Here is a 13,314-nt window from a genome sequence, read left to right on the forward strand (position 1 = left end):
CTATATTGACTTTGCTCCCTTGAGATGACATTGGAGCAGAGACAAGATGAGAAGAGCAAAAGAGGTAATTTGGACAGAGGGCTCAAAGAAACAGAATTAAAAGAGCAAAGGGGTGCAGAAGAACCAGCCTCTAGCAACTGGAAAATGGAGGATAGCTGGGGAAGGCTCACACTATTTTCTGCTGTCTTTGACCTCCTGAAGGGCCAGAGGTTTTGATGTGGGTCTCAAACTCCACGTTCTCACCCTCCATATTGCCCTGTCACAGCGGGACATGATGGGCACTCAGGACACGTGAAGAGCAAGGCAGCACGAGCAGCCATGCCAGACCACAAAGCCAGTGCCTCTCCCCGTTATCATGCTTATGAGGAAGCCCTTGAGGGTGTGGGATAACCCGAGGAGAAGATTTTTGTTCTTTCCAAGACAAGCACATTTCTTACACGGGATGCGGGCACCAGGACAGCACAGCACTTGGGAACCCATTTGAGATTTAGGAAGTCTCTGTCAGGAAATACAGAAATACAGGCAGCATATCAAAGCTGCTTTCTGCTGTGCCTCCTGCTCTAGGTATTTCACCTCTCTGTGAGTCACAGGCAGTCCCTGAAGCTCGTGGCAGGGTGGAAATGCCTTATAAGTCTTGCCAATACCACAATTTAAAAAAAAAAATCCCTTATCAGCAGGCTTTCATCTGACGTGCTAATTCTAAAAATTTGCCTTCCAACAGTTCAACTTTGCTTCAGTGAATGTCTCACCAAGCCCTTTCTAATAAATATCATTTATGATTTCTATGACACACTTGTTTTGCAGTGAAATTGTGGAGGTAAGGATCACTGGGTTGATTGACACCTAGTTATTCCATCAAACGTACTCCTATTCCACTAGTCACAGACCACACATGTCAAATTTGATGCTGAAACAACTTTCATAAGGCATTCTGGAGGGGGCTTGAGGAGAAAATCAGTCTTGTAATGAAAATCTTAACTACGTTGCAGCTATTGCAGCACCATAATACTATTTTCTCTCCTGCTGGCAATTTAGCAGCAGCCGTACTGAACACCAGAGGACTTTCCTATGGAGAGAGAGATAACAGCACACATTTACAGAGAGGGTGGGGGGGCTGGTTTCTTAACAATGGAAGTACACACAGATGGATTTGGTAGTTCTCAGCTGGTGAGCAAATTTTCAGCTATAACTCATTGTGCCTCTTTGGGTGGGAAAAATGGATTTCAAGTAAGTATTCCTTTATGGCCCCATGAAAGATATAATATAGGCAGGCTGAGTGGCAAATTTAGAAAGGCAAAAATAGTCACTCCACACCATACGATGCTGAAGCTAAGTAGTACGGGGAGCTGAGAGACCAGGCCACAATGCATTCATGTACGGCAGTAACTTACTTCCTCAGGAAAAATATTTATTCTAAGTCTGACCCAAAATTTTGTACGATGTTTCTCCTAAAGAATGAGGACATGAAAATAACTTCATCATAGCTTCGAAATGGATGAAGGCTCAACAGAGTTTCCAGAGAACCTATTCCTTTACCCCATCCTAAGGGACTAGCAGTTTTCGATAAGAAGGTTTAGTCCAGATCTCTCTCTCTCTCAGAGTAGCAGGATCTCAGGGAGATTCTGCAAAATTTGTAAAATAGCCACAGGCAAGCCAAGCCAAGCAAGTCCCTTAATTGGTTCAGTTATGCCAACCAGTAAGCAAATCAAAGAGTTTTCTCACAGCGACCATTTCAGATTATTTGGGGGATGATTTGGGTGCCTAAGCCGAAGCATCCAAGATCACTTTAGACACCCCAGGCAATATGAATACTCCACATTGTGGCTGACACCACCTAATAGAGACTTCTGCCCTTATAGCCAAGTAGCTGGAGCACAGACAGTGAAGCTTATGGCAACTCAAATTACTTTACACATTTCTGGTTTGGCACCTGAATGACTCTGCTGGTGTTTGCAGATCACACTGGAGTGCTTTCTTCCTTTTGTATCCTCACCTTGTACAAGGGGATGTGGTATTGGGAACCTGAAAAGTGGCAGCTCCAATTAGGTACAGAAACACATTTAATTATAACTCTTCAGCTGCCATCTCTAACAGGAGAAGGGCATCTGGGCTTTAAAGCCCCAAAACAACACCAAGCAGCTCCTTTATCCAAAAATCTTCTTCCCCTCCCTCAAGATCACTAGCAATGCCCTTTCATTTAATAAGAAGGGGAATCAAAACCCCTTGTAAATGTAAAAGCTCAGCCTCAAAGGCCTCCTCTAATAATTCATAGTTCTGCTCTTAAACCCATCTCTCTCTGCAGATTCCTCACTGCATTTCACCCCAACTTTCGTCCGCTGAACTTTGCTGAGTTTTGGGAGGTGCTCAGTAGACCAAACAGATGATTTCTTCTGCCATGAAGGAACTAGAACTTTCAGAAATTTTTGAGAAAATCATTACTCAAACCTTATGGATAACTATTTCTGTCTTGGGTTTCAAAAGCAATTTATTCATTGAGCTTAACTTTATTCCAATTTCAGCCAGGCCTTGCAGGTACTCTGCAGTAGTTTTATTCTGTTTTGTTTCTCATCTTATTCCCAGAAATTAGTTCCAGTTCTTATTTCTATTACTGTTAAAACCCACTTATTTTGTCCAAACTAAGAGAAAATTAATTTAAAACCAAAACTTTTTATGGTTGTGGGCTGGTTATTATTATTATTATTATTATTATTATTATTATTATTATTATTATTATTATTATTTATTGTTATTATTATAATACTATATCCATACAAAGCATTACATTACCTGCAAGCACACAATGGCAAGTTAAAAATTGGAAATACTGTCAAACTCATGTTTATGAGAAATGCACTTATTTACGTCCTGTGCAGATACCACAGAGAAGGCAAAAGCAGCTTTTTTAAGTGCCAGCCTCACCTAAGTGCCAATGCCTCTGTTTCAGGAGCCTAGCACAAAGATTACAGCCCCAGTTTTCCCAGTGAAACCCCCAAGTAAGACCAACAGAGTAAACATGTCGTTCTCTAGCACCTAAAATCCTTGGCTCAGCATTTTCTGTGTCACACTGCCCATCATCCTCTGGCCACCTCTCTATCACCATCAGACCAAACATGAGATACCAGGCTCTAATCCCGTTGACACTGATGACAGAAGATCAACGGCCCTCCCAGTACTTCATGACAGTGTGAAGTTGGAAATTCTGTCCTTGTTTTGAGAGAAAAAATGAAAAAATTCTTTAGCCTTTAAATTTTCTGAAGAAAAAATTACACGCACACACTCAAATTGCCACCAAACAAGCAGCAGCTCTCTGGAGCTGCTCAGGGGTCTGGTATATCGAAAATATTCTCATTGGGTATGGATTAGTAGGCAAACGGCAGGGGAAAGAAGTCAAAGGGGCAAGATAAATTGCGTTTGTTACAGAAGCTGTAATTTATCATCACAATATTGCCAACACAACTGTAGAGAATTAGACATAAATTTAATAAAACAACTGCTATATTACATCTATTATCCTGGAGTCAGGTTCGGTTATCTTTTCCTCCTTGCGAAGAAGCTTTTTCTGCAAATAATGTCACTGAATCTGGCCGTTTATATTTTCGTCATTTATATTTTAAAAGACTCCCTATATTACCTTACATGCAAATAATAGCATAAAACCCAATGTATATCAAAATATTGAGAACATAAAATTACACATTGATGGCAAGAAGTGGAATGTTATATAGTTCCCTAGAGGTGACAGGTCCCTCTGATATTCAACAAAGAAATAAAGACAGCTGAAGCAGTTAGAGCTCTAGTTAAGCAAAATGCATATAAACATGAAAGACATCTCTTCTAGAAAAATACACAATTAAAGTGCCATTGTCCCCTCCACGCAACTGCCATAACTGCTTGGGGGTTGTAGGAGTGAAGGAGAAGGGGGGCTGAGAAGAGAGAAGCAGCCACTGCAAATATGCAGAGTATTTTATGAGAGAGTTATCGCTTTCTTGCAAGAATGAGTGCTCAAATGGATAATACCTTTCTGTGAAATCCAGGTTTCCAGCTTCATGTTAAGAAGAGACTCTTACCTTATAGGATTATCCATTCTTGATACTGTGAGAAACGCTGCTAAGTTGGCTGTGTAGGAAGAGCACACGATAAGGGTGAAGAGCCACCAGCTTCCCATTACAATGCGCATAGCCACAGAATTGACAGTAGATTCGCCCCCTACATATAAACAGAGAAAATGAGGGTCTCTCAGCAGCTTCCATTTACCATCACCCTCTGCGTGCCCTGTTATGTTAAATTTTGTTGGAGCTACCCCTCTGCATTTCTACTTCCCCTCCAGATTGCCCTTTCACTGTGAGAAAATCACTGCTTCCGTTAAGACTGATAATTTACAAACATTTTCTCCAGTCAGCCTCTTACCCTGGATACTGTGCTAGAAAATCATCTTTCAAGCTATTTCCTTTGGGAATTATTGAGGAGCAAATCTACAGAACATGAAAAATATTCTAAATAAATAAAGTTTAATGGTGAAGCATGACTAATATGCAGGAATAAAATCATTAGTGTTCAGAATACAGTAATATTCAATGACCATTTCAGATTCGGAAAAAACCCACAAAACTCCAATGGTTTGTGTGCTATCTGTGCCATATTTAAATCTGCGAAGACTGAAGCATTAGTGTCATTACTCGTTACTCTTTACAACATTTCAAACAACGTGAAGTGTTCTTTCTAGTAGGCTTCAAGCCCAGTTATGCCTGAACATTGTTGAAGGCCAAACCTTACCATACAGCTGGTGCTAGTCACTTCAGTGTATGTTTGCGCTGATTGTATCTTACTGTACTTAAACCCATGAGGGATGCCACCTTAATGAGATGAGGGACCAAGCGTCATTGCAATAGTAAGGATTTTCCAGCTGAAGCTTTATAAGCTTGCAATCACAATGCAAAAAAATGCAGGCAAATGTTAACGACATAGCCATATGTTAGCACTCAACAAAACCTGCCTTCCAAGAATAGAACTAACATTATAGATATGGGACAAAAACCGTGTGTGCAGATTTTGCCAACAATTATTTACAAAAATAACTTTGTTTTTGGTAGCAATCCTACTGAATTCAATAGGATTAGTCTTATGCCTAGAGATTCCTGAGCGTAAAGTTACTTACCTGACTACAAATCATTCTCCTATTCAGTTCAAAGAACCAAAAGATAAACTCTCACATTAGTTCAAAAACATATAAATTTCTAAAATTAAATTTAAACAATTAGAATAGGTGCCAGTTTCAAAGTTGGAGAAACGTTGCAATTCCGCAGCAAGCAGCTCTGTAGTTTATTTATCACGCGGTAATTTTCCTGAAGTGGAAAAGTCTGCATGGTGTGTTTTTTCTGAACTTACTGAGACAGAAAAGCACAACACAACCCGCCCCAAACTTACCTACCTCTTCCCACTTTTCATTAGCTGCTCTAATAAAACACATTACCTCCCTGTATGAGCCTTTTCTTTCACCTTTAGACCGTTCTGGCCAAGATTAACATGTCCTGACCTGCTTTATCCAAGGCAGAACATTTCTGAACATCCGTCAGCGGTGTTTATAAGAGAGTAAATACCTTGCTGAACAAAGGCGCCGTACACGACCCAGATGGCACTGTGGAGGGTGGAGGAAGCAGAAGGGCTCGGCTGGGAAGCGTTCTGTGCCCTGACTGCCTGGATGCGGTTCAAGACAAATATCAAGACACCAACTATAGGGATGGCTGCAGCAATGCAAGCCCACACCGCAAAGTCGAAAGGAGCAAAGAGAGAAAAGATGTTGATTTTCTCTTCGGGCTTTTTGATTAAGATCCCCACGGAATAGTCCATGTACCGCTTGCTGAAGTCCACAACGCTCTCTCGTTCTGGTGTTATAGTGATGGCTGAGATGGCCAGGTCTGCTCTCTGCGAGACAAACACAACAGATCAGATCTCTTCCTTTCGCCCTGAACTCTGCTAGCGTGAGCTTTAACGAGAAGCTTTTTAAGAACAAAGGGACTTCACGCATTGCTTTCTATAATTTGACAGATTTAGGCAAATTAAAATGAATTGTCTAAAAATAAAACCAGATTCAGTTTCATCATTTGAACACTAATTAATTGCACTAGTCTAAAGCAAAATAGTGAAACATAACCCGTCAAAGTATTCTACAATAAAAAGTGTCACCCTGACTCCTCTCCGGAATGAGTGCAATTTATTTAACATTTATCCCTCACTTGTTTTCCAAAGGATGCCTAAAACTCCAAACCATATTAACCTGGTGCACCGCAAGCAATACAAAAGAAACACCATATTTAGCTTGTGTATTTGATAGCAAGATGCGAAGAGCTAACATTTGTTGTTCTCCCTGCAGAGTTGCCAGCTGCCCATATTCATGAAGGGATTTCATATGACAACTGGGGAGATTTTCTTTGTTTTTTACAATGAATAAAGTGACTGCAAAAACTAGTAACTGGAATAACGCAACAAAGGCAACTTAGCTCCTGAAACTGCTTTGACCTCGACATTTAAAGCAAGCAGGTTTTACACATAGAAGGTCCTTAAAGAGTATGCAGACTCAATGAAAGATAAAGCAGGAGTTAATAAGTAAGATTCCCACAGCTTTTGAAGAGCTGCAATTAAATTTTGAAATTTTTCCACCTTAATAAAAACAGTTCTCTTCAAAAAAACAGAATGTACTTTTTGTTTCCTTTCTCTACATTTTGTTAGGAAAGTAAAGAAAATGTTAGGTAAGGGAGATCTGCTTTGAAATCCTTTGGAGTCAGTGGAAAAGCTAGTAGCAGAAATATCATTAAAAAAAATACCATAATAGATTGCTTCGAAGAAAGCAATTTCCAAATAAATTTAACAGGATTTCTTACCACATTTTCAAGTCAATAAAAGTCAAACAGCTTATGTCAATGCAAAGTAAGTAAAAAATTCTTTATGTTTCCTAGCACCGACCAAGAATATCCCATTATCATACACATGTTTGTTATTGCTTTAATTGCTTCTATTTCTTCCTAAACATCTACTCACCAGGTACTGAGCCGCCTACTTACTAGATAATGAGAAAGCTTTCACTTTCAGTAATAACTCCACTGCAGAACAGTAACCTTTTCTACAAAGGGCAGCAACATGGAATATTAATTCCTTTGATTCTCCTTCTTGATTAACATTTGTCCCATGTCAGATAGCGAGAACATGAACAAAATACACTCATTTCATTCTCCGGGAGATTCTAAGCTATGGACTTTTCCCATTTACTTCAATGGAGTTCAATTAACTTACTCCTGATTTGCAAGACTGTAATTAAGAGAAGAACTTTGGTCCTCTCTGTTTTAAATGAACAAGTAATCTTGAGATCAGTTTAAAGTATGGTCCTTCAAAACACTCCTTTATTGTATATTACTAGGAAAGCTTTTCCTGTTTTGGAATCAAACAGTCGATCATTACCAAATGCAATAAATTACTTTTTTCTATTTTCTATGGTCATTCACTCACACACACGTATCCTCTCCTCTTATTCTTACAGCTATGTAAACACAGAGGTTTACACTGATATAATTTATGTTGAGAACAGTTGGGAGCAAACAGAACAGCAGACTCTCTAGTTTTATCCTGTATACAGGGCCTTAAATTACACAATTTACACCACACTCAAACTACCCCATAGCTCAGAAGCGTTCTGCACTGGTTTTCATCCTAATCCATTCTCTTGATTTGGAATGGAGGAAGGGGGGAATTTAAATGACACCCTTATAAAGCTTTGGCAGCCTACTCCAAAGAGTCTTTTCATTTATTTATTTATTGATTTATTTTTAAAAATACAGCTTCTTCTCTGTGTACCTTATTAATAAGCTCCCCAATCATGCCATTCCAGGAGCTGTTTTGTAGCTGCTGTCCATATTTGCCATCAGGAGCTTGATATATCTCATATTTGAAGCCCAGATTCTTGGCAAGTGCATCCAAGACATCAATGGAAAATCCTTTATATCGCTTTGGTTGCCCAAGTATGTTCTCCGCCACCATCACAAAAGGTTCTTCCTGAGAACAAAACAATATCTTAACTGATACTTGAAACAAGTTTTTTAGTTTGCTTCTCTTATGAAAAATATGTTTCCTGAGTTAATTCTGGACAACCTGGCACGGATTTTGAGACACTTACAACCTTCTGAAGCAAAAACTGTAGGCCATGCAGGATACCATGAGGCATCCCAGGCAGACACCAGGGCTTTAGCACCTGAGTCCTGTCCATGGCCTTGGGTTTTCCACAGTTCTTGAGAAGAGGCAGAGAATCCAGAGGACAATTCAACCCCCTCTAGCACCTCCCTGGTGCCCACAGGATGAACTGCTCTCTGAAGTACCTGTCTCTTATCACTGGCTATATAGAGGGCACAGACACCTACCTTAGTGTCCTAACTAGCTGTCTAGAGTACAGATATTAAATTAAGCACATGAGTCCTAGATAGGAACATTACTACTGTCCATCTATCTCAGAGCATATCAGATTTAGAAAGCCATCTTTTACAGACAGTGATTAATCTTTTATTCAGGAGACATATTGAAACAAGAGCTAAAAATGCTGCATTTTGTGAATATTTAATATTTTGAAAATTCAAACAATAACCTTCATGGGTACTGGTTCCTGCAGTATTTTATATTAATGTACATTTTGGGACCATGGAAATGCAGCATTTTGTAGTATGTTTTCTGTCAGGCATGGGTGTCCTGCTCTCCCATGGGGGATTGCCAGGGCTGTTGGTGGCAGAGCTACCACGGTTGGGTGCCTTTTGCAACCTGGTACCTTCCATTCTTGTGGAAGGGATCTGCTCACCTCCCACGTAAGCTACAGTCAAACCTCACCTGTCACCAGTTAGAGGAAAGAAAACTGGGGGCTGGAAAGAGTGCCTGAATAATCTTACGTGATACTTCCTATTTGTACCATGATTCAGAAAAAGAGAAATAAAAATCACAAAAAGCAGCACATTCTGCAAGCTGCAAACTACAGTATTTTAGGCAGGAATGCATTCAAGCCCTAATTTGCCCCTAATTTAGCACTTAGCTGACAGGAGCTCTGCTATCACTCCGGATACTAACAGACAGTAGTCCCAAAAGCATAGTGATTTTTTGGAAAGACTACGCCTTTCTAAAAGATATAGTTTATCTCAACAGGAATTTATGAGCTTGATGGAGGAAACACTTGATTGTATTTTACAGCCTGCAGTGCACAACAGCCAAGATTAGATTATCATAATTGGTCCATCTGATCTTAAAATCCATGAAACGCTGGAAACTGCATAGCCGAGTTAGAGTACTGTATCTAGAATGCACCCCTGTGCACTCAGGCCCTGTGCCAGTTCCATGCCCAGTAGGAATTATAATGCAGAAAAATAGCATAAGCAAGCAAACAAACAAATGCTCTGTATCTCTGACAGTGCGCAGCTTCACATAAAATAATCAAAGGCCACCATCTATCTTCCTTGCTTACGTAACCGATCATCCAAAAATACAGAACTGAAAATGATAGGGAAAAACACTGAGGGAAGTGCCCAAAATACTTGGTCAGATCCTTTTTATTTTCAGCATTTGTTTCCTGAACTCAAATAAGATCATACCAAGACAGTCACCACTTTGAGTGTCAGTCCTTGTAAGTCATTGCCCAGACGTCGTTCTTGTAGACTGCCGTTCAGTCCTTTCTCAGAGTCCCACGTTGCCAACTAGAACAGAAAGTACAGTGAATCTGAAGGACTGTTAGGCAGAAATCTTTTAGTATTTACATAAACATTTAACAGTAGCTTGACCAAATCCAAAACTGATACAAAGAGGGTAAGAGAAGTGTGTGTTTTTTAATGCAGAATCAGAATTAGTGAGATTCTGGACAGAGATAAAAAGTACCTTGCCTGAATGCATTTTCATCGATGCCTGTAACATAACTGCTCTATTATCTGTAGTATTTGTCACATTATTTCACTTAGATCACTCCGATAGGACATTTTTTTCCAGTAAGTTTATATTGCTTGACAGTTTTCAAGCTTACCTGTGGTTTCGCTATACCACATTTCCCTCTCTGCTCAGATCCCTTCCTACTTTTCAAATCATTCCCTACTGCTAATCAGAGAACAACCTTTCCTCCTGCTGCACAACGTTCTCTCTCGCTGATGGTCATATATTCTTGACACAGACACTCAGACTTTCTTCAGATCCTGTCTTAAGTCCTATTTTCTCTCTTCTTGCCCTACTTCTACCTCATCAGTAAAACAATGACAGCCTCTCAAGTTCCCAGGCTCTTGATGATCAAATATGTCATAACCTCTACCAGTACCACATGCATCTGGATGTACCCAGATACATATTTCAGGATACCTCCATGGAACGTTACATCTAAATATTTTATTTTTCAATTAAATACATAGCTTTAAAAATCAATTTTACTGCATTTTCTGAAGAGAAATGCAGTAAAATTCAATACAATAGGTTCAATAGAAAAGTCAATCTTAAGTGACTTTTGGATTATTCAAACTGAATATGCTCTTCAGCAGTAGCAGTCAGACACTCCATTTGCCTTCAAACACAATCCATGGTGTCGTTTTGTTCAGAAGAGTCATAAATAGTATCAAGTCGAAAGTGTTTCCTTCTTTTTTTTTCAGCTCTACTCTTAAACACCAATACTATGCTCACATATGTGGAAGCAGTGTTGTTAGCTGAAGGCACGCCCCATAGAAATTAAACATAGTCCAAGACCTGTGAAATGTGGCTTCTTCCTGCCAGAAGCTAAATTTCATGTAACAAGTCAAAACCTTCTTGGAAAGAACTTATTTCACTGAAAACGCCTATGGCTAGATGTCCTACACGATTTATTTTTATGACTTATCCTAAAGCCTCAAAAATCAAACCAACAAATAAAACGTGATGGGAGAGATCTGTATAGTTTTATTTTTGTTTTGCTGTACTAAACTGATAAACAGGGAACTAGAAAAGAACAGGAAATTCAGTGAATATTCAGACACCATAACTATCATACAAGCATAAATGATGAAAATTATTCTATAGTCATTAAATCTTCAAAGTTAAGACACAGGAGAGAAAAGAATTAGGCTACACCTCCTTTATCCAGATGACTTGGAGGATGGAGGGGAATGACTGAATAATATTCAGCTTTCTAATGTCACTCCTGAAAGCTAAAGTATCTCAAATTGAAAATCCTCCCCCTGTGATTCCAGTTTGGAGTGACAAATGACCTTCTGCACATAAAAGTGTCTGCAGCAATACAGGTAGATACCTATAGCCACCGTATCTTTTAAATTTGAATTTAGATGCTTGCTCTGAAATATGTCCAGATGCTTCTTAGCTTTTGCTTTCGCCACACCAAATCGACCAATTTGTCAGATGATACAAATCAATATGGTTCAACAGACTTCAAGGACCTGTATAGGTGGGTGTGGTATATATTGTGTCTCAAATCTGTAAAGAATGTTTACTCTCTAAGCCTTCTTCAGTTGTCCTATGCAGTAAGTATATAATAAAGATACATGGAAAGTTTTGGCCAAAATGGCTTGCACAATCTACAGATGATGATTAAATATTTATTAAAATATGGGAAATGCAATACATTCATTTATTACTTCGCCACTGGTACACTCACATTTCAACTCCTTCTCCCACTCCTTTTCCCTTCAAAAACTCCATCTGGTTTCATATCAAGGCCTTAAGACTTTTTGAATACCCTACGTTTCGTATTCAGTGTTAACACTAAGAATTCCTAAAAGAAGTTGGAGACATGTCAGTGCAAAACCATAAATTTATTCCTTTTATTCAAAAGGAGAGAGACAAAAATTCGCATTTTACGCAGTAATGGTAGGTGCGAGGAAGAGCATATTTTATTTCAGCACAGAACTCTATAGTGTTCTCTATGGAGGTACAAACTTTTCAGTCTCTAAAGAGCAAACTATGCAGATAAATTTAATAAACAGAACATGAGGAAAACTTTTTCTAGAAGGGACTTTTTCCTGTGCATCCTTGTGCTTCAGAACATTTCATCTGTTGAGAAGTGTGCCAATTTTAACTTCCACTTCTTGCAGACAGAATTTTGTTTATAGGGCCGATGTATTTACAGATACGTCTACCAATTTGTGACAGCTGACCTGTCAAGATCAGTGCCCGAGAAACTAATTTCCAGCACTGTTAAACACAATGAGTACTGCTGTTATTTGATAAGGCCGTTAGAGTTTCATTCTTTGTAGAAATATGTACCATGTTCCTACCAGAAGTCTGAAGCCAAAGGTTATAGCACAACCATCGGCTGATAGGAGATAAAGGGCTTTTAGATCTGATTATGACAAACACCTTCTAGCAGAACCAGCACTTGTAGGACGTGTTTTAAAAAATCAATCGTCTCTGGAACATATATTTAATGGCAGTCTGGGTGGGGTTTTTTGATTTCCAAGTTACTGGGTTATGGCAGTTCAAGTTTTGAAAACAGCTACTTTAATAAGGCTTTTCAACTTAAACCTTCTTCCTATCTTCTCTTTCTGAAATAGCCATATCGCTGGGAATCCTATAGTTCTAGCCATACATCAGAAACTCAATCATCCAATAAAGACAAACCAGAGGAAACAACTGTGAAATTCAGAAAAAAAGGAAATTTGTTGGAAAATTCTGACTCAAGACACGATTCTGACCTTCATCAATATTTACTGCACTTTCAGCCAGAACTGCAAGAAAAAACTGGGAGAGAGAAAGTCACAATTTTAACATTGTTTTCAACATCCACAAGCAACGTATAGCTTCAAACACACATACTCAACACAAAAGCAAAACAACTACATGGCTAGGCAACCTGGGAATGCCAAATGATAATGGATGTCATCCAAAGTATGACACATGAACCTGCTGTTCAGGATTTTGACCTGAAAGGTATTGATATCTGTCAGGACCTCCAAAGAACATTTGATGCCACTTTAACTTTGGGGCTCCTGAGTTCCCATCGATAAATTAGAAGCCAAATTTACAAAGGAGTTTCATGACTTTGTTAATGATGCTGATGCTGGCTGCCTGACACTCACTTGAGCGATTAGTTTCCCAGAGGAAATGTCATGGTAAACTCATACCAGAGAACATCAGAAACAACTCTGCAGAAGTGTGAAGACCCTCATCAGCACAATGAGGCAGACAATCCTTCTTTTCAAATAAATCACGGCTGCATGCATTCAACCCCGATTTGCAAGATTTACTACCTCTTGCCACTTTCCTTTAGGAGATAAAATTGATGATAAACTCAGTTATTTGTCACACATCTGTTTGTCTGCGAGGTCTGGA

At 39.2% G+C, this 13,314-nt stretch overlaps 1 protein-coding gene across 12 annotated transcripts in view; it reads right to left on the minus strand.

The window, feature by feature from the left end:
• The window catches only part of GRID1 (glutamate ionotropic receptor delta type subunit 1), a 587,031-nt gene that overhangs the window by 72,581 nt on the left and 501,136 nt on the right, over positions 1 to 13,314 (minus strand). For all 12 annotated transcript variants that reach the window (XM_074590686.1, XM_074590680.1, XM_074590687.1 and 9 more), the window contains 4 exons: positions 9,615 to 9,716; positions 7,846 to 8,043; positions 5,598 to 5,922; positions 4,068 to 4,206 (listed from right to left, as the gene is read on the minus strand). In XM_074590686.1, coding sequence (XP_074446787.1) covers positions 4,068 to 4,206; positions 5,598 to 5,922; positions 7,846 to 8,043; positions 9,615 to 9,716 — 764 coding nt within the window. The remainder of the gene's footprint in view (positions 1 to 4,067; positions 4,207 to 5,597; positions 5,923 to 7,845; positions 8,044 to 9,614; positions 9,717 to 13,314) is intronic.

This window comes from Larus michahellis, chromosome 6, assembly GCF_964199755.1.
Source record: "Larus michahellis chromosome 6, bLarMic1.1, whole genome shotgun sequence".
In the NCBI taxonomy this organism is placed as follows: Eukaryota; Metazoa; Chordata; class Aves; order Charadriiformes; family Laridae; genus Larus; species Larus michahellis.